The sequence below is a fragment of the Chenopodium quinoa genome, unplaced genomic scaffold (genome assembly GCF_001683475.1).
Source record: "Chenopodium quinoa cultivar QQ74 unplaced genomic scaffold, ASM168347v1, whole genome shotgun sequence".
Classification (NCBI taxonomy): domain Eukaryota; kingdom Viridiplantae; phylum Streptophyta; class Magnoliopsida; order Caryophyllales; family Amaranthaceae; genus Chenopodium; species Chenopodium quinoa.
In genome coordinates this window covers 6,547,582-6,572,824 of record NW_018744633.1, presented here as the reverse complement: position 1 = coordinate 6,572,824, position 25,243 = coordinate 6,547,582, and the positions used below count along the sequence as shown (strand labels likewise).

The 25,243-nt window shown below is 36.2% G+C and overlaps 3 protein-coding genes across 5 annotated transcripts; 1 reads left to right on the top strand and 2 right to left on the bottom strand.

Moving 5' to 3' along the window:
* Positions 1-158: 158 nt before the first annotated feature.
* LOC110701343 (chloride channel protein CLC-c-like) lies at positions 159-6,566 on the bottom strand. 3 transcript variants are annotated; one of them, XM_021878993.1, is made up of 9 exons: positions 6,229-6,566; positions 5,178-5,462; positions 4,568-4,768; positions 4,174-4,351; positions 3,260-3,522; positions 2,730-2,999; positions 1,656-2,368; positions 1,240-1,568; positions 159-847 (listed from the first exon to the last, which is right to left on the bottom strand). In XM_021878993.1, the coding sequence occupies exons 2-9, from the start codon at positions 5,390-5,392 to the stop codon at positions 758-760; spliced, it is 2,259 nt and encodes a 752-aa protein (XP_021734685.1). In that variant the 5' UTR covers positions 5,393-5,462; positions 6,229-6,566; the 3' UTR covers positions 159-757. The 3 variants fall into 3 exon arrangements, with proteins under 3 accessions (XP_021734685.1, XP_021734683.1, XP_021734684.1); XM_021878991.1 differs by having other exon boundaries at positions 1,240-2,368; XM_021878992.1 differs by lacking the exon at positions 6,229-6,566 and adding an exon at positions 5,650-5,768 and having other exon boundaries at positions 1,240-2,368.
* Positions 6,567-7,762: 1,196 nt separating this feature from the next.
* Positions 7,763-9,753, top strand: LOC110701345 (protein MAIN-LIKE 1-like). Its single transcript, XM_021878995.1, has 3 exons — positions 7,763-8,909; positions 8,990-9,415; positions 9,511-9,753. The coding sequence occupies exons 1-3, from the start codon at positions 8,157-8,159 to the stop codon at positions 9,649-9,651; spliced, it is 1,320 nt and encodes a 439-aa protein (XP_021734687.1). The 5' UTR covers positions 7,763-8,156; the 3' UTR covers positions 9,652-9,753.
* A 91-nt stretch (positions 9,754-9,844) lies between these two features.
* Positions 9,845-11,427, bottom strand: LOC110701344. Its single transcript, XM_021878994.1, has 2 exons — positions 10,617-11,427; positions 9,845-10,528 (listed from the first exon to the last, which is right to left on the bottom strand). The coding sequence occupies exons 1-2, from the start codon at positions 11,407-11,409 to the stop codon at positions 9,906-9,908; spliced, it is 1,416 nt and encodes a 471-aa protein (XP_021734686.1). The 5' UTR covers positions 11,410-11,427; the 3' UTR covers positions 9,845-9,905.
* Between the last annotated feature and the right edge of the window lie 13,816 nt (positions 11,428-25,243).

The following is a 25,243-nucleotide window of genomic DNA, read 5'->3' as shown; positions in this document are numbered from 1 at the left end:
AGGTTGGGCTAATGAATTGATTATATTAACAGAAATTTGACCATGCAATCTCTGATCTTGTAACAAATGTACTCCGTATTCTTTGCCAGAACAAGAGCAAACGACAAGCATCAAGAACACAACTAACAAAAGAGACTAAACCGGAGAACCACTGATGATAATTTGAACTTCGAAAGCCATACATACCATAAACATAACACGAAAACAATCTACTCCGTATATAACAAGGCACTGACATTAAGATACCAGTAATTAACTATTTTAGACAATTCTGTCTTGAAATTTACATAAAATATAAAAAATATATCAAAGTAAAATTTTCAGGTATAAATTCTGTGAATATGGATGAATCATCCCTACCCCTCAGAAAATTGAAAACAAAACTTCATTATTAACATTCCAGTCTTATGTAAAAAACTAAAAAAAAAATCCCAACTAATATAATGCCATAAGCATGATGATAGGAGCCTATTTTCTGATGAAATATTAACACTCCTAAGTTGAAGTAACAGAAATATGATGAATATTCACATGATATAGGAGTGCGAGCCGCCAATCAACCGTCATCCTTGCATGAAAATGCATTCCTTCTAAATTCCGGGCAGACACTTGATGTCTCCTAATTCCAAACCAACTTCAAAAGTCGCGACTTCACATGCTTCAGCAAATAGAAGGGGGGGGGGGATGGGAAAAAAGAATAGCTGTATAAATAAGAAACCAGAATATCCACCGGACATTGAGCCCTCCATGGATAATTTTACTTGTGCTGCTTCATATGGGGGTAGAGTCCGAGTATATGCTCAGACATGAAATCATGTCGCGTTAAAATTCCAACAATTGGGGGTCTCTGCATTAAGAAAAGGAGCATCAGACACATACTTAATTTGGTTTTTTATACTAGTAATTTATGGAATGTAGGATAACAATACAAGTTTAACAAGTCAGGACAATACTAAAAGCTGACTCAAGCAGCTTGTACAAACTGATAACAATGCGAGCTAGTCACACAAGCCAAGTGATCCAACAACAATTGATTTCCAAAAAAGGTCAAAATATCAGCAACATACTCTTAATACACAGTTAGATTGCACAGCATACAGATACTTTTAAACAAGCAATGAAGCTCAAAATAGTAGTTATACTAGTTAAGAGAAGAGAAAGGGGAAGGGGGGGGGGGGGATTCGGAACTCAATAACTCATAAATAAAAATAAATAAAAATTATACGAGTAATAACTTACCCCTTGACTCTTTGGTACAACACACATATGTCTCAGTCCAAGTTGCCTGAAGAGAATCATAGCTTTGGCCAACGACATAGTCTCAAGCACAGTATATGGAGATGCATTAGTTATTGGATGAAGATCAATCCACATTTCCATGTCTTCCTCTGTTAAAGATATATCCTCCAACTTGAGCCCTTTCCCCGTCCCAGGCTTAGCAAAGTCAGAGGGAGAGAACTTCTTCAAGATATCTCTACCCGAAAGCCTCCTCTCTTTGGAGAAATACTTTGCCTTCAGCAAAACAAGCAGATGTGACCTCAGAACCAATCCACACAACTCGGGTGAGTCTGAAAAAGGTGGTTCACCAATAACTGGAAAACCATTATGCCCTGTACTTTGCAAAGCATGTACAACAGTTTCCACCTTCTCCAGACCTGAAAAAGTGACTAATGGGCCAGAAACAGCATCGCCGGCCACCAAGTGCTTCATATAAGGCTCTGCATGAGCTTCCAAATATGGCAACCCTTTTAGTTTCACTATTTGGTCATATACACCACGGTTGAAGCAATCAGCCACTGATTTAGATATGAGGAGAACTATCATCACAAGGGGAAGCAGTAATAGATTATTGGTAAGCTCAAGCAGTATCACACATAAAGAGACTGTCATTCTCATTGTTCCCCCGAGAAATGAGGCAGCTCCCAGTAGAGAGAATAGACCCGTATCAAGCACTGACACAGAGTGAAAGACTCTACCTACAATACGACCATAAACACTTCCAGCTAAAATTACAGGTATGAATAGTCCTGCGGGTACTGCAATCCCATAAGTGACGATCCCAAGGAAATAAATTGTAACAAAGAATATGAAGAGTGAAGACATCTGAAATTCTCTTATAATGGTGTTGCTGAAAAGATTGCGTATAGCATCATCGCTTGTGGTGAGGAAGAGAGAAGCAAGATCATTGTAGGATCCAGAAGGACATTGAAAGCTTTTGTAATGCCCAATTTCACCAATAGTTGGGCACTCGTTTGCTGAATCTGTCGGACATGGGGTGCAACTTACGAGCCATGGAAGGCCGAAGGCACAGCATGTTGTCAGGACAGATATAATTATAACAAGCAAAACTCTGAAGGATGGACCTTTTCTGCAAGGCATTAGACACGGGGGCATTAGAAGTTTTCTATCATATAAAAACTACATAATATACTACAGACAGATGCATTGTCAATGATAGTGCATGTAATATTCGTGCCTTCAAAATATCAACAGACTAAATTCACTAAAATGATCATATGCGTTTTGCAATCTCTATTACTCGAGCTTCATGTTTAAGTAATCATTAGAAGTTTAGAACCCCATGAATTTCATAAGGAAAATTTTAAAGATTTCCAGTTTCTATAGAATAAAGGCCTACTACATTAAAACATTACACTATTTAAAACATACCACAATGGTTAATTCCTAAAATAAAGCATATTCGTAGACAGACAATTAGAATAACTTACTCATTAATGACACTGTAAGTGCGGAGGACCTTGTCAACAAGATAATTATAGAAGCTACCCATAACACCTCCGATGACTCCAAGAAATATAACAGCCAGGATATCATAACTACCATAACTTGATACCTCTTTACTAACATCATACATGATTAGCCCACCCTGACCAAACAGACCACATTTTCCATTCCAACAATATTGGATAAAGCTTCTCAAAACTATGGCAACTACAGCTGTGGTAAAAAATGTTCTCCACAGAAGAGCACTCCGCCACCTGAAATATGTCGAAATGAATGGGTAAATAAAATATATATAAAACAGCCAATTTTGTAAAATTCTGGAGTAACAGACCAAAATATCATTGATAGATTCTTAAAGACTTCATAACATTTCATTGCTTATAGTTATCTGCTTTAAGTCATTTTATATACATTGTTCTATGCTAAGCTATCACATGAAACCTTATATGATACATCAAATTCCTGATTCAAATTGAACAAAAATCACTTTGCTGGTAAACAAGAGTAAGCATACCAGGAGGCTGCTTCTTCAAGGGCAAAAAGCACACCACCAACAGGAGCACGAAAAGCAGCAGCCACTCCAGCTGCAGCACCACAGGTGATCAAATCTCGCCGATCTCTATCATTCTTGAAATATCTGAGCCAATTCCAAGTCAAACCATACTTGCGAGAGCCACCCTGACCAAGTAGATTGGCAATGCAAGCCCCAGTATGAACCATAGGGCCTTCCTTACCAACCACAAACCCAGCAGAAACACCAAGAACAGAGCCAAAGATCTGACCATGAAACATTGAGTGAATCAACAATTATAACTAGTATCTCTTCATGCCAAACTGACTCACTTTCACTATTAGTATTTTTAAATATTCACAACATTGATTACCAAAGAAAAATTTCTCTAGTAAAGGCATAAGAGCTGAAAACTAGAAATTTATTTACTTTATACAGATGGGAATAAACACTTCAAGTTCAGGAATGTATTAGTCAGTTCATAAACAATCACATGAAAGAAACCTCCTGACTGTTCATGCATAAAATTAAAAAAATCTTCTGGTAATGATTCATAAATCATAATCCAGTTGGCTAAATTTTAGAGCATATGCTTAAAAATTCTTTAGTTAGCCTCTTTAGAGAGACTGAGTAATAACCACTCAACTTATAATTAAATTGCCTTACAGAAAAAATAATTGAACCGTTCTTTCTTTGCAGGTATGGATAAAGATTAAGAATTTTATCATATAAACTGCATAAATAGAAATATTATCAAAACGAAGATCTCCGTCTTTGGAGGAAGGAGTGTTAGCATAAAAGCAATTCTTGATCACTAATCATCAGACTTTATCATGAAAGAAGTGAGATATCTTCAGTCACTCTTCACCCCACCCCCCAAAATTAAAAATCCTCAGGATATTGAGGGAGTCATTTACCTTTACAAAGAGTGTGATAGGAGCCAAGATTGAGGGAGCATCAACACCGTTAAGATAGGCTTTGACCTCAGGGATACCAGATCCCGCAGCAGCAGGAGCCAAAAAGGCACAAAGTGATCCGGCAGCAGCAGCAAAAGTTATATTCAATCCAGCAAATGCAAGAAAAGCCTTGAAGTAACTGTACTAGAACCATAATGCATAAAACAATAAACAATATATAAGAACCAGAGTAAAATTTTCAATCTCTAATTGATGTAGCATTTTTAATAATGGTAACAATTTTAGCACAAGAAAGTTGAGGTATTAAACTAACTGGAACATTATTGTTCAATATTAGACATGTATTTTCTTTAAAAAAAAATATTAGACACGTACGCGTATTAATGAAACTTACCTTCCCTGAAGCATGAGTTTGTTAGTGAGCAACAATTTGAAACCAGATATATTTTCAACTGCAATGTTGTTGAAGAAGCCAATAAGTCCAGTAGTAAGACCAATGAGGAGAGCCAATCCCCACTTTAGGAACACATACTGAAATATTTGAACCTTTTTTCTTCCTCTCCAATCTTGCTTAAACAATTCATTTTCAATCATCCTGAAATGCCAGATAAAAATGGAAAATAAGGAAACTATATAGCAGCAATCAAAAGCAAGTGCTAGTCTGAACGCTGGACTGTATAGTAAATCAACAATCCGATGAATTACCAGATCCTTGTCTCCATGTCCAAGTAACATAGGATTAAAGAATTAACAGTCTGGTAGTTGTCAACCATAAACCTCAAAAACTCTGCTCATCATTCCATCTCATGATCAACAAGAATGACTAGCCATGTAATACCAAGGAAATAAAGAGGGGAGAAGCAATAAAACAAGCAATACATTTCACAAGCCACTGAATGATTTGACTTGTTAGGTATTGTAAAGGTTGTCTGCGCGTTATTACTATGTGTCTTACATGTATATACCGTAGTAACTATAGTATGTAATCAAAGAATTTTACTTACTCATAGTCAAGACTCTCGATGGGACAGGCATTGGCACCGATAACAGCAATCTGAGAGGTAGTATTTGTCCTTTTTCTCAGAAGTGGCATCCTCATTGACATGTTCCTCTCCGACAAGGATGACCATTTCTCTTCCTCCCGGCCATCCGATTCTCCAAGGTTTTCCACATCATTCTCTTCATCATTGTGGTTCACATCATTATTATGTGGCTCCATACCCAAGTAGCTATAGTATGTATAGGATCACTTTCCTACCACAACCCGGTTCCTATATTTGAGAGTCCTCCTGAGAACATACATCAGATTACAAGGCTCAATTAACAAACAAGAAAACAGAATGGCCAATGCAAAACAAATGTAACTTGTTCATCATGCAACACATTCATAGTCAAACACAGCCAGAAACCAATGCATAATCAGCATAGGTAATTCAAATTGAAAGTAATCATACATTCTAAATGAATTAAACATACCATAAAACTGATTAGATTATAGTTGATCATGATGGCAAGTTCATTACTATAAAAAAGACTACATACATAAAATTGAGACATGGGCTCCAAATTCAAGGCAACAAAATTACTTAAAAACTAATCAATTTTTATTTATATTACTTTAAAGAGCTTACAGATGCTCTAAAAAGTTCTAGCAGGTAAGGTAATCATATGCAACTTGCTTAAAGTGCATAAGCTTTTTATCATCAACAAGTCAACAACCATATTAATTTAAGAACAACACCAAATCAAATCATACCAACATCTACAAAATCTTAGATGACGATCACAAGTCAACTTCTACTTGCTTTATATTTCAAGTAAACTAATAACATAAATCCAAACATTCTAATAATACATGAAATTACCCATAAACAAGAATATAAATACAAATTAGCAAATTAATTAAGATTTGAGTTTTGGAGGGAGAATGAAGATAAAAACTTCATCAGAAAAAAAAAACCCAGAAATGATTTTCTGAATTAACCAAAAACCCATTAATAAAAAATGAAAAAGATTGAATTTTGAAGGGAAAAAAAACTGAAAATTTAAACATACCTCTGATCAATCAGCAGAATTCAGAACACCCAGAAAAGTTGAGTGATATTGAAGCAACCCCAATGAAAAACAAATCCAATCCAGCAATTATGACTGTAAAAGATGAAATTATAGGAAATTGAAAAGAAAAATTCACAAGCAAATCATTGATGATTTAGAATAAAAATTGGCAACTCAAAATAGAGATGTGGTATTTAACGAAGAAATAGAAGACAAGCTGGCATTTAGAGATTGGAGAGAGAAAATTTCGGGAATAGTAAATCCTAAATAGCTGAAGACAATCTTGTTTGATTGTGCAGAACAAATGAAGAATGTGGGGTACTCCGTAATAAAATTTGTAAATTGCTAATCATCGCCCGCGAATCTCCACATAAAGCCCACAAAATTAGAGTGAATTGTCACTTTTGCCCTCAAAGTAAAAAACACAATTTCTTCTCTCAATTCTCTACTTCCACTTTCTCTCTCTAAAAAACTTTCCGAGCGATGTCGAGGCGGCCCGGCAAGGAAGTGGCGGCACATGCGGCGGGTGGACAGCGGTTTTCCGGCGAGAAGGTATTTTTTATTAATTTTGTGTTTTAAAAATTAAAAAAAAAAAAAGGTCGGAGGCGGTGGCGGCGCCTAGGCCAGACGCCACCACCACGGCGGCGGCGTCTAGCCCAGACGCCACTACCACGGCGGCGGCGCCTAGGCCAGACGCCGTGACGGTGGCGGTGGCGTCTGGCCCAGGCGCCAGAACCACGGCACCGACGTCTGGCCTAGGCGCCGCCGCCGTGGTAGTGGCGTCTGGGCTAGACGCCGCCGCCACCGTCACGGCGTCTGGCCTAGGCGCCGCCGCCTTTTTATTTTTTTTATTTAATTTTTTTTTGGTTTTAAATTTGAAATTTAATTTTCGAAAATAATTATTTTTTTTTTGATTTTTTTTTAAATTTGTTTTTCTTTTTTTTAATTTTATGTTCTTGTTTATTGTTCTTGTTTTTTTTTTTTTTTGAATTAGTTTTTTTACTTAAAAAAAATTTTATGTTCCCTTTTTTTTGTTATAAATTTTTTTTAAAATTTTGATGTTCTTCTTTTTTTAAGTTTTTATAATTTTATATTTTTCACTTTGTGTTTTCCAATTTGTTTTTTTTGGGTAATTTTTTTTTTTGCTTTGTTTTTTCCAATTTTTTATTTATTTATTTATTAGGTTATTAATTTTTTTATTTTTAGGTTGTTAATATTTTGTAATGTTTTTAATTTATTTTCCATCATATGTATATTGTTTTATTTATTTATTTTAATTACTTTTTTTATGTTTATATTACATGTTTATATTGCATATTACATGTGTTGTTATTTTGTGTTAGGCATCGTATTTTCGTTCTGGGGCTGGGAAGAGTATGGACATTATGAGAAGTACGATGAACTCAATGGAGAGCTCGGGGCCCAGACACGTTAGATCCCGTGGTATTTCGGCCTCGGCTCGTAGAGAACGGGTGCACTATTCTGAGGATGATGAAGATGATGATGGTGATGAGGAGGAGGAGGAGGAGGATGTAGATGAGGATGTGGACGATCAGAGTGGACCATATGATGATTACGGTCCATTCAGTCAGAGGCTTGATGATGTGTATGAGACGCGTAGGGTAGACGTGCGTAAGGGTAGAGATGGTAGATTTGTTAGTAGATCTGGCACATCATCTGCGTCCACTGTGTCTGCGGTTAGCAGAAAACGGTCGAGGGCCGTTAATGATTCTTGGGTGGTGAGGGGCGAGGTGGCTGGGGGACCTATAGACGGGAGTGTGATTCCTAGCTTTCTAGGACACATCGCTACCCGTATTTGGGAGGACCAAGAGCGGGCTTTGGATAGCGGCATTTTGAAATGCCAAACCCGGGAGAGGACTTGTAACTTCTTGTGTAGTTGGGCTGAGGCTTGGCCGGAGGAGAGCGAGATGGTCGGCCGATTGAGGGCCACTAGAGTGAGCCACCTTCCTGCCACCATGCATGAGAGGATTGACTCGACGCTGATCACGGCTTTCGTTGAGCGATGGCAGCCGGACACGAACTCTTTCCACCTTCCGTTCGGTGAGATGACGATCATGTTGCATGACGTCGAGGCCATCCTTGGGATTCCCGTAGAGGGAAACCGAGCATCTGTTGTCACAGATGCGGATCAGGCAGATTTATTGGCGGAGCTGTTGGCGGTGGATAGGGCTGCGCTGTACACAGCGGCACTTGGTGTGTGGGATCACGGCGGTGTTAAGATCGCAGCAGTTTTGCAGCGATGTTTGCACCCCACTTCACGTAGGACGCAGGACACACAGCTGGCTGCATATGTTTTTCTTCTTCTCGGGTGTACCTTGTTTCCGGATAAGAGCGGAAACAAGCTCAGGCCACGCGACATAGTTGACGCGTGTGAGCCCGACAGAGTAGGCCAGTTTTCTTGGGGGTCGGCTACATTAGCGTACATGTATCGCCAGTTAGGATTCTCGAGCCGGGCTGATGCGGCAGGTATCACTGGATGTATGACGTTGTTACAGACGTGGATATACGAGTATTTCCCGGCGTTTCGACCACACCGCGACCCGGTTCCTATTGGGGATGGCCAGCCACGTGCCTGTGCGTGGAGTCCGCGTGTCGAGAAGAAGTCCATTGACCGCCTGCGATCGATACGGTTATTGCTTGACAGGATGTCCCCATTAGAGGTAAAGTGTTTAAATTATTTCTACTTTTATAGTTTGATGTGTTTATTGTACGAATCTTACTAATTTTAAAAAATGTGCAGGTGAACTGGATGCCTTTCGGCCAGAACCCTAGTAATAGGGTACCCAGGACCCTCTACACGGGACTGATTCAGTATCGTGAGATCGTAGAGGCGTACATGCCGCAGCGCTGTCTTCGCCAGCTTGGATATGTCCAAGTTGTTCCTCCTCCACCAGCATGGCCCAGTAAGGCCGTCCGATCTGCGTCGTTGAAGGAGTACGTCGTCCAATGGCCGGCAAGCATGATTGGCACGTGGGAGCAGTTTCCGATGGTTGCCCGCATATGGATTGAGCAGTTGCAGCGGCCGCCAACTGGGGTGGCTGCCATGTGTGACCAGCACTACATGGAGTGGTACAACCGGCACTCGCACCCGAGGTTGATCAGAGACGTCCACCACGGCGACGACGCCGATGATGATGATGTGCCACCGCCCACTGCCGTGGATGCGGTACGTCTCATAAAACATTTGTAGTTGTGTTTTTTTTCATATAATATGTCTCATAATACGTCGTTATTGAATTTTATGTGTTTTGTTATGTGTAGTGGATGGGAAAGATGACGCAGTTGGGACACAGACTTTTTGAGGAGAGGGACAACATGACGACTGCAACAGGCAGAGCTGTTATTGATGAACTGGAACGGGCCCTTGAGCAGTGGCAGTGGGCGTCACAGAGAGATTATTGATATGTCGGCAGTGCATTTATAAAACATTTTCCTAGTTGTTTGTAAAAGTTAACATTATCTGTTCTTATAATTATTATTTTAAGTTCTTAGAATTTGACATTATATTTTTAGTTTTTATAACTTTTATTTTAAGTTGTAATTAGTGGGCATACGAAAACTAAATACAGGTTCACATTTAAATGGGAAAACTAAATACGAAAATTAGAATCCGAAAATTAAATAAATGGGAAAAACATAGCAATAGCAATATTAGGTCACATAGAAAAGGCAACTAGATTGTTCCACTGCTGCACCCGGTCATGATATAACGCATCCCAGCCCTCTACGCTTGCTGTACGAATGGTGTACCACGTTGGTATAATCGGTGGGACCGGAAAATCGGGTGACAGGTCCAGTCGGATGAAATGTCTGTATGACGGCCCCAGAAATCCAATAGCAACCTCTCTTACCGGTCTGGTGACGGTCTCACGCGAACACCAAGGCAGAACCGTGGTACACGGATAGTAAGCTCGACCATGCAAACCAAGGCCGAAATGCATCACTGCACACTTGTAGATGTTTGCAACGGCGAAGAGATCAAGGGGCGCGTCGAACCAATGATTTTGACCGCAACGTCCTCCTCCCCACCGGATACGCTGCAGAGACCTATCCAAGTCCTGTCCGTACACGTGGCGATAAACAGCTCGGTTTGAGGCGATTTCACTGTACATCAACTGACGCACTAAACCGTAGTTGTCTTCACCCATCTGAAACACATCAGCCACAACCCGAAATCCACAGTTACCATCTGCAACCACATCATTCCACCCGTCCAGGAACGGCATCATGATGTTAGGGATCCTGTCTTTATATGGAAAATGTTCAATGTCCATTCTGCCTGTTGCACACATCAAAAAACACAATTAACAAGTTAGCAGAAAACTAAACAAACACTCTAAAAAGTAAATTAAACTAAAGTACCGTACCGGTGCCGGGCATATTCACCGACGAAGATGTTTGACTACCACTTGATGACGATGTACGACCACGGCCACGACCACGACCACGACCACGAATGTACTCAAACGCACTCCTTTCCCGCCGTGGTTGTCGGCCCCGTGGTCGCTCGACCCCCTCAGGTTCCTCATGATCCAAGCACGACGAGTTGAACATGTCATGAAGTACGTGGGTAGCACTACGAATGACTGAAGGGTGGCTGGAGGACACTTGGTCAAACATCGAACGAAACTGCTCCAACTCCTCCTGTTCACGGTTGACTGTCTGTGGAACAGCATGCTCTCCGATAACGAGCGTCCGCCAGAATGGATGAACCTGATCAACATGTAACGACGCCCTATCTTGCGTAATTACGCGGTGAATGGTGCATGCACAAGGTAGTCCATGAGTCACCGATATAGCACATCCGCACCGAATAGCCACTTCATCACCCAACTCCCTCATCCTGGTGTGCTCGCTCAGAATCAACCCCAAGCAGTAGTGTGACACACGACCATGGAGAATCTTAAATATGAAATGGCTATACATCGTGCCATGTCGCCGTCTGGAGTCCTCGAGAGAGTTCTTGATGCCGTTCCTCTGAGTATCAATAGGGGCAAAGAGACCTCCCTCACAATCGCTGACGATGGCCGATGGCTGAACACTTGGGCCGATGTAATTTCTCAACTTCTCCAACACCCAACGGTAACTCGCAACCGTCTCATCCTTCATAACTGCATAACCAATCAAAAAGTTCTGGTTCGTTGGAGTCATCCCAACCATCTCAACCAGTGGAAACTTATACTTGTTTGTCTTGTACGTTGAATCGATCAGAATCACAGATGGCCAAGACGAAATCATATCAGCACAATCAGGATGCACAAGGAACAAATGAGTCACCTCCGATGTGTCTTCATCAGATTCAAACCAGTACAGGTAACCACGTGCTTGTGCCTGGTGTAGAAGCTGCTGTATAGGGTTCCTTCCCTCTGACCGTTCAAACCTCAATTTATGTCTGACGTTGTAGATGTGTCTTCGGTTTGGCTGGTCTTCAGGAAATTTCTCCAACACAGATGCTAATATTTTAGCAGGCTTCACTTGAGCATCACTCATTTCTTTTACAATTAGTTTCGCAGCAGGACTTAGGCCACTTAACTGTCGATGACCCACTTCATATGCGATCATCTCATGGTTGTGATACCCCCATTTACCGTAACTCTTCACTTCCCAACCGTCACCCCTTTGCTGTTGTCGAACCTTTACTCTGAACTGACACCCACAACCTTTCCGCTTTGTATCAAACCGAATCGCTTGACTGAAATCTCGTTCCTCCCTTTTGCGATAACGGTCGCATCTCAAAATGCGATCCATTCTACCATCCCGTTGAGATTTATGAGTTGCTACTACTAAACAAAAACCTGATCTAATTGCAACCTGTTTCGCCCAATCAACCGCTTGTTGAGCATCTTCGAACAGACCATCGTGTACAAAAATCCCACTATAATCATTTCCGTCTCCACCATAATCCTGCAACAATAACATATAAATATAATCACATAAGAGTAGATTCAATTAATACATTTGACACAACATTAGCACAAAAGCAAAAACAATAATAAATTATAAACAACAAACAAAGAAATAAACAAAAAGTATTCAAAAAAAAAAAAAAAAACAAAACACAAAAATAAAAAACATAAACAAAACTTTAGATTAAATAAATAAAAATAAACCAAAAAAAAAAAACAAAAAAAAAACATAAAACGAAAAAAATTGTAAAAAAAAAAATAAAAAATAAATAAATTAAAAACAAAAACAAATTAAAACAATTAAAAACAAAACAAAAAAAAAAAACAAAAAAAAAAGAAAAAAATTGTAACACAAAAAAAAAAAAATAAACAAATTTTAAATTAAATTAAAAAAAAAAAAAAAAAAAAATAGTGGTGGCGCCTAGCCAGGACGCCGCCACCGTGGCGGTGGCGTCTAGCCAGGACGCCGCCACCGTGGCGGTGGCGCCTGGCCAGGACGCCACCACCGTGGCGGCGGCTTCTTGGCCAGACGCCACGGCCACGGTGGCGGCGTCCTGGCCAGGCGCCAGAGTTACGGTGGCGGCGTCCTGGCTAGGCGCCACCACTACGGTCACGGCGTCCCGGCAGGACGCCAGCCGCCAATTCGTGGTTTTAGATGGCATCGTACCTCCTTTTCCGGCGTCAACGGCGTCTCTCCGGTGCATCTACCCGACGTTGAGGGCTCTTCGGTTTCACTCGGCGATCCAGTCCTGCTCCACATTTTTTATGAGTGAAAAATTTTATTTTCGGTAAAAATTAAAACAAGGGCAATAATGTCAACATTTTTAAAAAATGTGGGCTTTATGTAGAAAAACGCGGGCGATGTTTAACAAATCCCTAAAATTTGAGAGAACATGTAATTCAAGGTTTAGAAGAACATGATGCTTGTGAATTTGTTGGAAATCACTTGTGATTATGGGGAGCCTTAATACCATGCTTTTTTTTTTAATAAATAATTGGAGGATGTTTATTAGATGGGACATGAAAATGTTATCCTATTAACTCATCACCAAATTAGGATAAAGGGTTAAATTAATACGTACTTTCTGTCCCTTAATTACATTATTATTTCCATTAAGGAATTTAAGGGTATGTTCACATTTTCTGAATTGAGCTGAACTGACTAAATAGAGCTGAAATGAATATTGTTTTTGAATTGTTCAATCACAATCTAAATCCTTTATAATGAATATTGTTTTGACATTGAATTTAATATCAATGTAATATTACTCCGTAGTAAGTAGTAGAATAGGATCTTTTGAACAATAATTACTGATTTTATCTTCTTTTTTTTCCTCTTAAAACATTACAATAATTCCACAAAACTAATTTTCTTCCTAATAAAACATATCCTCATTATCATGCATTGATGCTACATATTGGTCGGTGGGCGTCTATACTTTATTATTTCCCTGTCCCTTAATTACATTATTATTTCCATTAAGGAATTTAAGGGTCTGTTCATATCTACTAAATTAATTTTCTCAATCCCTTAATTGCATTATTATTTCCATTAAGGAATTTAAGGGTCTGTTCATATCTACTAAATTGAGCTGAACTGAACTGAATAGAACTGAAATGAATGAATATTGTTTTTGAATTGTTCAATCATAATCTAAATCCTTTATAATGAATATTGTTTTAACATTGAATTTAATATCAATGTAATATTACTCCGTAGTAAGTAGTAGAATAGGATCTTTTGAACAATAATTACTGATTTCATCTTTTTTTTTTTCTCTTAAAACATTACAATAATTCCACAAAATTAATTTTCTTCCTAATAAAACATATCCTCATTATCATGCATTGATGCTACATATTGGTCGGTGGGCGTCTATACTTTATTGTTGTTCTTCTACCTTATTAGCTTAATTATGATTTTTTTTTTTTTCAACGAATGAAGTATATTATAGATATGTACATATATTAATTTTTTTGTATGATATTTGGACTTTTGAATGAATAAGTTTAATACTTTGATACTAATTTATTCTTTTAGTAAATTGATCGTTTCATATCCAAGATGGGGCAAGTCAAAAATATATTTAAAACTAGAAATTTAAAACCATGGATATATATATGAAAAAAAAAACTTAATATGCGTACAAAGAAAGCAATTTCACGTAGGGCAAAGCTAAGAATATACGTATTTGAGATAAAGATGGTCTAAAGTTATTTATTAAACATAAATTGTACGGAGTAGAAATTAGCTAATATTATTAATTAGAGCTTAAATTTTCAATGACTAAAAACAAATTGAGTGCTCGCATTATGTTAAAAAGCAACTCAATCAAAAGGTTAACTTAATGGTTAAGACCTAAGAATATGTTTTATACTCTATCGTATCCTCTCATGCGAAAAACCCGTTCGGCTTAAAGTGTGGATGCACTTAATATTCTACTCAAAGGTGGAGGGTGGATGAGATCGAACTCGTGAACTCTGTGTCATGTTGGCTCTGATACCATGTTAGATGACCAACTTAACCAAAAGCTTAAGCTGATGGTTAAAACCCATGAATATGTTTTATACTCTATCTTGTTGTAATATAATGTAAGCTGCATTATTATTGATTACAATAATATGACAAGATGGAAAATTGTAAATTTAATTTTAAAGATTAAGAGAAATTGAAAATTAATTAATGGACTTTAAAAATTAAAGAAAATAAATAAATAAAGTAGAATATTTACAAAAGGTATGTAATAAAGTAAAAGCTTTGGTTGGAAGTCTTGTAACAAGGTTTGGTCCTGCTATTTGTAGCAAAGTTTAGCAACGTAGTCATGTATACTATCAAAGCAGAATAGTGAGGAAAAATTATTTTGCAATATACATGCTCCATAGTAGTAACTAGGGTGGTTAATTGTTAATTTTCCAGTTCATGTTCACCTTTCACTTAGGATCTATTTTGATGAATTGAAATAAACCGAATTAATTGTTTATGAGAGAAAAAAATTAACAACTGAACTGAAATTAAGCTGAAGAGAACAAGTCTTAGTTTAGAAAAATAATTTCAAACAATTTTTGGTTAATTTGAATAAGATTATACGTTGGTAAACTTGTACAGTAAAATGCCACATCTAGGAAAAAAAATGAAGAAATAATTTAATTTGGTCCAAAGATAAACTTATCCATAAAATTATGGAGTAAAAATTTGATATTCGAAAAGTACAAATTGAAATAGGTCTTACAAAATCATACTATCTCCGTTAAATATTAGTTGCAAGTTTAGAATATTTTTTATCTCACAAATACGGAGTAATACCCAAAGTTGCAACTAATATTTAACGGAGATAGTAAATGTGTTTTTTTTAATGAAATAATCACTAAAAACAATGTAAGTATAATTTATAAATTTCAAAATGTTTGATCTTACTCGTGAGGTATGTGGAGTGTTTGAATAATGTGAAAAAAGGTTTAGGCTTTTGGAAAAAGGGAAGGGGTGCATGCCGTGGAGACAGGAGAGCCCCTTGCAAATCGTTATCCATGTGTTCATCATCACCTTCATCTTCATGTGTTTCATTTTGGAAAATTGAATATTCTAATTATTTTTTTATAATTACCTGAATAACATAAAGTAGACTAAACTTACCGCCCTAAAAAAATAATTATTATTGAACTTATTAGCCGGTGATCCTAGTTATTGCCGGAATTCATTAACTTATCAGCTTATCTTATCTAATTTTATTAACTCTTATTTTATTAGAAATTATATCAGTTATAAATTGAACTTGAGCATCTGGCCGGCCGACTCTTATTAAATGAGTAAACATAAGGTGAACAAAACACAACCTAAATACGAGTATAATATAGTTGAATTAAAATAAAAAATAAAAAATTGCTCACTCGATCTTAGCCTCACACGTTACAGGTGATTTAGTTGTAACCTAACTTGAATGCAAATGGCATTAGATACTTTATTTTTTTGACGTAAAATGACATTATCTAGTTTGATTAAATTATATACTCGTATACTTTTTCCAGCATGTAGATTATGTTAATTAATCTGATCTAAATAGAAGACCTGAAGTTTTGGCCGTACCATAAAATTTAAAAATAAAGAATGTAATAATTGCATTAATATTATAGTTTGTAGGAACTAAGCTGGCAGCCTATGTCTTATTTGTGGATGATATCTCACGAACATGAGTTCATGTGCCTTATTGTTTTGTGTTTGTTTCAAGAAACGAACTGCCCTCACCATTTTGGCTGTCACTTTCCTTTCGAGGTGTAAGTCAATGTATAAATTTACCCGAGTTTAAATTAATTATGTCGGTTTTAATAAGGAGCGTTTTATTCACTCGTGTTTTATTTATGTAAAAACTTAAATAAAATCTAATTTAATTGCACTTTTCTAAATTTATCTGAATTTGAACTTGATATACTTGATTAACCGTCTGATCAACTCTTTTTCTCTACCTAAAATAATCCGCAACTGTAAGAAATACTCCGTATAAGGTCCCGTTCACTTTGACTTATTTTTGTTGAACTGAAATTATTTTTATTGATTTTCCTTTATATTATTTCTTTTTTAAAGTTACTGATTTTTATTGAACTGGAATTATTTCTGCTTAATAGGATTTGTTTTTACTGAAGTGAAATTATTTTTACTGAATATTATTATTTTAAAGTGAAGTGAACAGGGTCTTCTATTTAATTTGCATATTAGACGTGAAAAAATATAAATTAAAAGCATTTATGGAGAAACTTTGGAAATTATGGAAGGAAAAAGACACTCTATAGTACTCATAGTAAGATAGATTGGGACGCAACCTTCAGCTTCACATGAGATGGTTATCATTAAACCAACTTTAATTTCATTTATGTTGACTAAATGATGTTTTTATTTTATACATTTTTTTTTGTTTTTTGAAAGGGGGAGTACGTATAATATGTCTATTTTTCAATTGAAAACATCAAATATGTCTCCAAAAATTAGGGTCATTTTTTGGACTGTAATGTAAAGTAGCAATATGTCTTACTAATAATTGCATCATCTAAGAATCTAGTTACTTAATTAAACCAATCTTTTAACGATAAGTGTATACTTATATCAATTCAAAGTATGTAGTAATAACTTCTCTTTTACACGTATCTTTTATACTACGTTGTATTCAATTGAGTGATTCTCCTTATTTAGTCGTCTCTCCTGTTTGAAATAATACATAGTACACGTTACTACGACTATAGTCACTTTAAAACTACTATTTTCATGAAATAATTATGCAACATTTCATTATTTTATTTGTTTATAGTATACGGTTGAAAATTGAAATCTATATATATGCACACAAATAATAAACTGTTGTGACATATCCATGCATTGAATTTTAAATTAATTGAGATTTCAAAGAGTTTTAGTTATATAGTTCAAACACGCGACAATAGATATTTGAAATATAATGAATACATACATACAATTGAATGTTAAAATGGAGAAACTATTATTATTACTATCTTGCTACAAATGATGATTATTGTTCTGCGAATAGTTGCTGAGTTGCTTTAGGTAGGCCATTGGCCTTTCTTTCAAAAAAAAAAAAAAAACCGTAGGCCACTAGCTTCAAGCTAAGTTAGAGATATCCTTCACAAAATAAAAGCTAACAAAAATTAAATTAAAATTCTAAGTTAAAGATACGTATACGTACATGCAACACTAATTAACAAATACAAAAAATTAAAGCTATAAAATTACACCCGAATTAATTAGTGTTGATTGTGTAAAATTAAAATCTAGTATTCCCCAATCCCCATACTAGCTAGTAGTTGATACCTCGGCCAGTAGTGGACCTTGCAAAACAAATATGGCATAAATTAATTAAAGAAAAATGTTATACCCCGTATATAGTCTTTAGGGCTATATATAAGATGCTAAAAGAGGAATGTATTAATAAAATATATTTATTAATTACACTTATTTACGTGTGATTTTATCATACTTTTCTAAAGTAATAAGGAGTATTAAATAAAGAAAGATATTTAATACTTCAAAATAAAATGTGTATGATGAAATAACTAGTTTGAGTAGTATGTAAATTGCAAAATAAATCATAACACTTCATATATAAGTAATAATATAATTAACTTAACAACGGACGGAGAATTTACTAGCGTATGTTTTGATCAACATTATCCTAAATATCTCAAACATAAAGGTAATATTTTAAAATAGTACATTGAGATGAATCTAAAAAGACATCTATCACGTGAGTATATGTTTTTTGGTCTCCTTAAGCGGAGTATGTATTTCATATGAGACGAACAAGAAAAGAGTGAGTATATATATTTATAGATACATGACAAGTATTGGCACATGTGTATTGCCTTAACATTATTGATTATTCCACTAACAATAAGATCAGATATACAAGATTCTTACGTTCCAAGATCCCTCCAAACATTATCAAGAGCAAATCGATATATACAGATCATTACAGAAGAAAATGCTTTAAGAATTAAACAAAATAAATTTGTACGAGTGTGTTAAAAAATGGTGCAAGATAAACTAAATGTTTATTTAAATTGGAAAGATTATCTATATCTTTCTTCGTTAATTAAAGTATATATACAACATTACAACGTATAAAAATTACTAAACGTTTAATATTGCCTTTTTCTATATGTCGTGGCTCGTGGAACGTGGATACATCTCTCTGTTTTTTTTTTTCGTTTTCTTGTGTACTTGTTGATTGATCATAAACAGAAGTATTTATCTTTAATTATGCATTGTATAAACTATATCGAAAGTTAAAATTTTAAATATTGAGCCAGTTCTAGTTAGATATTATGGAGTTTTTTTTTTTTGACAAAGATATTATGGAGTATTTGATAACATTAGAGCTCTCAATTCGGTTAAACGGGTGAGGTTTGGGTCGGGTAAGAGTGGGTCGGGTCAACTCAGATTAATTCCATAACCTATACGGGTCGGGTTTGGGTTGGGTCATGCTTGAGTCAGGTCATACTTCTTACCGGGTTTGGGTCGGGTTTAGGTCAGGTTAATAACAGGTCGGATTACATTCGGGTCGGGTGAACAATAGGTTGGGTTTGATTCGGGTTTTCACGGGTTAGGGTAATTCTCGGGTTCGAGTCGACTTCGATTCAAGTCAATAATTTGCAGGTTAGAATCAGGTCGAGTCATTTTCGGGTTTGAGTCGGGTTTGTTTCAAGTCAATAATTTGCGGATAATAATCAGGTCGGATCATTTTCAAGTCGGGTCATTCTCGGGTTCAAGTCGAGTTCGGTTCAAGTCAATAATTTGCGGGTTATAATCAGGTTGATTCATTTTCAAGTTGGGTCATTTCCAAGTCGGGTCATTCTCGGATTCAATTCGGGTTATGTTCAAGTCAATAATTTGCAGGTTACAATCAAGCCGGGTCATTTCCAAATCAGGTCATATTCGGATTCAACTAACTATAAATAAATAATTATCATTTTTATCAAGCTAATTATTTTCTTTGACTATAATATATATGGCAATATACTAGGGAACTATAGTCTATAATTTAGGAAGATAATTATCTCCTTTGACCATACAACAAATATATACTAAATTTAACTCTTAAATTTGAGGATGATGCTCCTTTCTTTTGCTGGCCTGGACCGACTTGGTCTCCCTAGACAAAATGCTTTGATCAACAATAATAAGGTGGTCTAAATTGCATTTAAGGTGATTTGAAATCGGGCCAGGAACAATTTGGGTTGAATTTAGGTCGGGTCAATAACAAGTCATGTTAATTTTAAGTCGGGTTAGTAATAGATCGGGTTGAATTTAGGTCGGGTCCATAACAAGTCGTGTTAATTTCGAGTCGGGTTAGTAACAGATCGGGTTGAATTTTTGGGTTGGGTGAGTCATAGGTATGGTAAAATTCGGGTCAGATCAATAACAAGTAAGGTTGAATTTGCGTCAGGTCAATAACAAATCGGGTTCATTTCGGGTTGAGTTTGTAACATTTGGGTTAAATTCGTGTCGGGTTAGGAACGGGTCGGGTTGAATTCAGGTCAGGTTAGTAACAAGTTTGGGTCGAATTCGGTTCAAGTCGGGTTCGATGCAAGTTAATTAAATTGACCGTTGTAAATCGGTAAATCATTGCAGGTTGTAAATCGGTAAATTGGCCGTTTAAAAGCAAATTGAATGGTTCCACAAACCCAATTGGATTCCCGGAGGGTATTAGAGACCACGGTATACATTTCGGCAATTTTTATTTTCGGGTGAAAAAAAGTCAAAAAATTCCAAAATTAAAGGCTAATATCCACGCTTTTTGAGAAATTTTGGAGGTTTTAGGGCCCGGTGTCGAAAAGTCTTGAAATTCTATGCGATACATCTTGTGGTCATATAATGGCGTTTGAACCATATATGATCATAATTTGTTGTCATAAATGTTCATGGTAGGCTTGAATTAATGAAATCGGTGCAAGTTGTAAACCGGTAAATTAGTCATTTAAAGGCAAATTGGATGGTTTCACCCACCCAATTGGATGCCCGAAGAATTTTGGGGACCATGGTAAACATATTGGCTATTTTTATTTTCTGGCCAAAAAAAGTAAAAAAATTCCAAAATTGAAGGCTAATGTCCATGCTTTTTAAAAATTTTTGGAGGTTTTGGGGCCCGATGTCGCAAAGTCTTAAGAAATTAGGGAATACATCTGGGGTTCATACAATGCCGTTTGGAATCATATATGATCATTATATGTTGTCATAGATGTTAGTGGTAGGCTTGAGTTAATGAAATCGATGCAAGTTGTAAATCGGTAAATTGACCGTTTAAAGGCAAATTGGATGGTTCACAAACCCACACAATTGGACTCCCGGAGGGTATTAGGGACCATGGTAAACATTTTGGCAATTATTATTTACGGGCGAAAAAAAGTCAAAAAATTCAAAAATTAAAGGCTAATATACACACTTTTTAAGAAATTTTGGAGTCTTCGGGGCCCGGTGTCTAAAAATCTCGAAATTCGAGGTAATACATCTCGGGGTCATATAATGTCGTTTGGAACCATATGTGATCATTATTTGCTGTCATAAATGTTCGTTGTAGGCTTGAGTTAATGAAATCGATGCAAGTTGTAAACCGATAAATTGGTCGTTTAAAGGAAAATAGGATGGTTTCACCCACCCAATTGGACCCCCGTAGGTTATTAGGGATCATGGTATCCACGCTTTTTGAGAAATTTCGAAGGTTTCGGAGCCAGGTGTCAAAAAGAAATGAGATTTTATTAGATATATCTCGAGATCATATAATGACGTTTGAAACCATAAATGACCATTATATGTTGTCATCAATGTTCGTGGTAGGCTTGAGTTAATGAAATAAGTGCAAGTTGTAAACCGGTAAATTGGTTGTTTAAATGCAAATTGGATTGTTATTCCACCCACCTAATTGGACTACCGGAGGGTATTAGGAACCATGGTGAACATTTCCGCGATTATTATTTACGAGCAAAAAAAAAAGTAAAAAAATTCCAAAATTGAATGCTAATATCCACGGTTTTTGATAAATTTTGAGGTTTCGGGGCCCAGTGTCGAAAAGTCTAGAAATTCTATAGGATAAATCTCATGGTCATATAATGTCGTTTGGAACCATATATGATCATTATTTGCTGTCATAAATGTTCGTGGTAGGCTTGAATTAATGAAATCGGTGCAAGTTGTAAACCAGTAAATTGGTTGTTTAAAGGCAAATTGGATGGTTCCACCCACCCAATTGGACTCCCGGATCGTGTTAGGGATCATGGTAAACATTTCGGTAATTTTTACTTACTGGCGAAAAAAAGTAAAAAAAATTTCCAAAATTTAAGGCTAATATCCACGCTTTTTGAGAAATTTTAAAGGTTTCGAGGCGTGATATCAAAAATCCTTGAAATTTTAAGGGATACATCTCGGGGTCATATAATGCCGTTTGGAACCATATATGATCATTATATGTTGTCATAAATGTTCGAGGTAGGCTTTAGTTAATGAAATCGGTGCAAGTTGTACACCGGTAAATTGGTCGTTTAAAGACAAATTGGATGGTTTCACCCAGCCAAGTGGACTCTCGGAGGGTACTATGGACCATGGTAAATATTTTGGCAATTTTTATTTCTGAGCAAAAAAAGTCAAAAATTTCCAGAAATTGAAGACTAATATCCAAGTATTTTGCGAAATTTTTAAGGTTTCGGGACTTAGTGTCGAAAAGTCTTGAAATTCTAGGGAATTCATCTTTGAGTCACATAATGCCGTTTGGAACCATATATGATTATATTTTGACATAAATGTTCGTGGTAGGCTTGATTTAATGAAATCGGTGCAAGTTGTAAATCGGTAAATTTGTCGTTTTAAGGTAAATTGGATGGTGCCACCCACCCAATGGGAATCCAAGTGGGTATTAGGGACCATGGTAAATATTTTATCCATTTTATTTCCGGGCGAAAATAAGTAAAAAAATTTCCTAAATTGAAGGCTAATATTCACGCTTTTTGAGAAAATTTGGAGGATTTGGGGCCGGTTTCGAAAAGCCTTAAGATTTTGGGGATACATCTCGGGGTCATATAATGCCGTTTGGAACCATATATGATCATTATATGTTGTCAGAAATGTTCGTGGTAGGCTTGAATTAATGAAATCGGTGCAAGTTGTAAATCAATAAATTGGTCGTTTTTAAGGCAAATTGGATGGTTCCACCTACCAAATTAGACTCCTTGAGGGTATTATGGTTCAAGATAAACATTCGGCGAAAAAAAGTCAAAAAATTCAAAAATTGAAGGCGAATATCCACGCTTTTTGAGAAATTTGGAGTTTTCGGGGCCTGGTGTGTAAAAGTATTGAAATAGTAAGGAATACATCTTGGGGTTATATAATTTAGTTTGGAACCATATATGATCTTTATTTGTTGTCATAAATGTTCGTGGTAGGCTTGAATTAATGAAATCAGTGCAAGTTGTAAACCGGTAAATTGATCGTTTAAAGGCAAATTGGATGGTTTCACCCACCCAATTGGACTCCCGGGGGTATTAGGGACTATGGAAAACATTTCGGCAATGTTTATTTCCACGCGAAAAAAAAGTCAAAAAATTCCAAAATTGAAGGCTAATATCCATGCTTTTTTAGAAATTTCGAAAATTTCGGGGCCCGGTGTCGAAAAGAAATGAAATTTTAGAGGATACATCTCGGGGTCATATAATGCTGTTTTGAACCATAAATGATCATTATATGGTTTCATAAATGTTAATGGTAGGCTTGAGTTAATGAAATCGGCGCAAGTTGTAAACCGGTAAATATAGGTCGTTTAAAGGCAAATTGGATAGTTCCACCCACCCAATTGGTCTCACAGCGGGTAGTAGGGACTATGGTAAACATTTCATCAATTTTTATTTCCGGGCGAAAAAAGTCAAAAAATTCTAAAATTGAAAGCTATCCACGCTTTTTAAGAAATTTTTGGATGTTTTGGGTCCTGGTGTCGAAAAGGCTTGAGATTTAAGAGATACATCTCGGGGTCAAATAATGTCGTTTGGAACCTTATATGATCTTTATATGTTGTCATAAATGTTCGTGGTAGACTTGAATTAATGAAATCAGTAAAAGTTGTAAATTGGTAAATTGGTCGTTTAAGACAAATTGGATGGTTCCACCCAACTAATTGGACTCCCAGAGGGTATTAGGGACCCTGGTAAACATTTTGGCAAATTTTTTTTTCCGGGCGAAAAAAAGTCAAAAAATTCCAAAATTAAAGGCTAATATCTACGCTTTTTGAGAAATTTTGGAGGTTTCGAGGACAGGTGTCGAAAAGGCTTGAGATTTTAGGGAATACATTTCAGAGTCATATAATGTCGTTTGGAACCATATATGATCATATTATATGTTGTCATAAATATTTGTGGTTTGCTTGAATTAATGAAATCGGTGTAAGTTATAAATTGGTAAATTGGCCATTTAAAGACAAATTGGATGGTTCCACCCAACCAATTGGACTCCCAGAGGGTATTAGGGACCTTGGTATACATTTCATCAATTTTTATTTTCGAGGAAAAAAAAGTCAAAAAATTCCAAAATTGAAGACTAATATCCACATTTTTTGAGAAATTTCGGAAGTTTCGAGGCCCGGTGTTGAAATTTTTTGAAAATCTAGGAGATATATCTCGGGGCCATATAATGCCGTTTGGAACCATTTGTGATCATTATTTGTTTTTATAAATGTTCGTTGTAGGCTTGAGTTAATGACCATTGTAAACTGGTACATTGGGTGTTTAAAGGCAACACCCACCCAATTGGACTCTCGGAGGATATTAGGCACCATGGTAAACATTTCTGCAATTTTTATTTCCAGTTGAAAAAAAGTAAAAAAAAACTCCAAAATGAAATCCACGCTTTTTGAGAAATTTGGGATGTTTCGAGGCACGGTGTCGAAAAGTTTTGAGATTTTACGGGATACATCTCGGGGTCATATAATTTCGTTTGACACCATATATGATCATTATAAGTTGTCATAAATGTTCGTAGTAGGCTTAAGTTAATTAAATCGGTGCAAGTTGTAAGCCAGTAAATTGGCCATGTAAAGGCAAATAGGATGGTTCCAACAACTCAATCGGTCTCCCATCTATTAGGGACCATGGTAAACATTTCGGCAATTTTTATTTCCGGGCGAAAAAAAGTAAAAAAAATAAAAAAAAAATTGAAACACCTCGGGGTCATATAATGTCGTTTGGAACCATAAATGATCATTAATTCATTATATGCCGTCATAAATGTTCGTGGTAGGGTTGAGTTAATGAAGGTAATATAAGCCAACATTTTTAGAATTTGGTGAAACAATAACTTTGAAATTGTACACACTGATTAGCTAACTATAATTCTATAAACACATTTGACAATTCCGCAAACTATAGCTAGAATTGGCGTATCAAACTCATTCAAAACACTTTAAATGACCCAAATAAAGATTACCTAAAAATTATACATTGAAATATCGGGATGTCCTTTTAAGGTAATGAATAAATCCATTCCTAATTGTATACATATTCAAATCTAACCAATACTACCCTTTTATAGTTTTTTTTTTTTTTTTTGAATA

Excerpts from the sequence above, each read along its gene's own strand:
- LOC110701343 (XM_021878991.1), bottom strand. The coding sequence starts at position 5,392 with ATGGAGCCACATAATAATGATGTGAACCACAATGATGAAGAGAATGAT. Across the intron at positions 4,352-4,567 it reads AAACTCATGCTTCAGGGAAG|TTACTTCAAGGCTTTTCTTG; the intron begins GTAAGTTTCATT and ends GTTCTAGTACAG. Across the intron at positions 2,369-2,729 it reads ACTTACAGTGTCATTAATGA|AAAAGGTCCATCCTTCAGAG; the intron begins GTAAGTTATTCT and ends AATGCCTTGCAG.
- LOC110701345 (XM_021878995.1), top strand. The coding sequence starts at position 8,157 with ATGGTCGGCCGATTGAGGGCCACTAGAGTGAGCCACCTTCCTGCCACC. Across the intron at positions 8,910-8,989 it reads ACAGGATGTCCCCATTAGAG|GTGAACTGGATGCCTTTCGG; the intron begins GTAAAGTGTTTA and ends AAAAATGTGCAG. Across the intron at positions 9,416-9,510 it reads CGCCCACTGCCGTGGATGCG|TGGATGGGAAAGATGACGCA; the intron begins GTACGTCTCATA and ends TGTTATGTGTAG.
- LOC110701344 (XM_021878994.1), bottom strand. The coding sequence starts at position 11,409 with ATGGTTGGGATGACTCCAACGAACCAGAACTTTTTGATTGGTTATGCA. Across the intron at positions 10,529-10,616 it reads GGTGAATATGCCCGGCACCG|GCAGAATGGACATTGAACAT; the intron begins GTACGGTACTTT and ends TGTGTGCAACAG.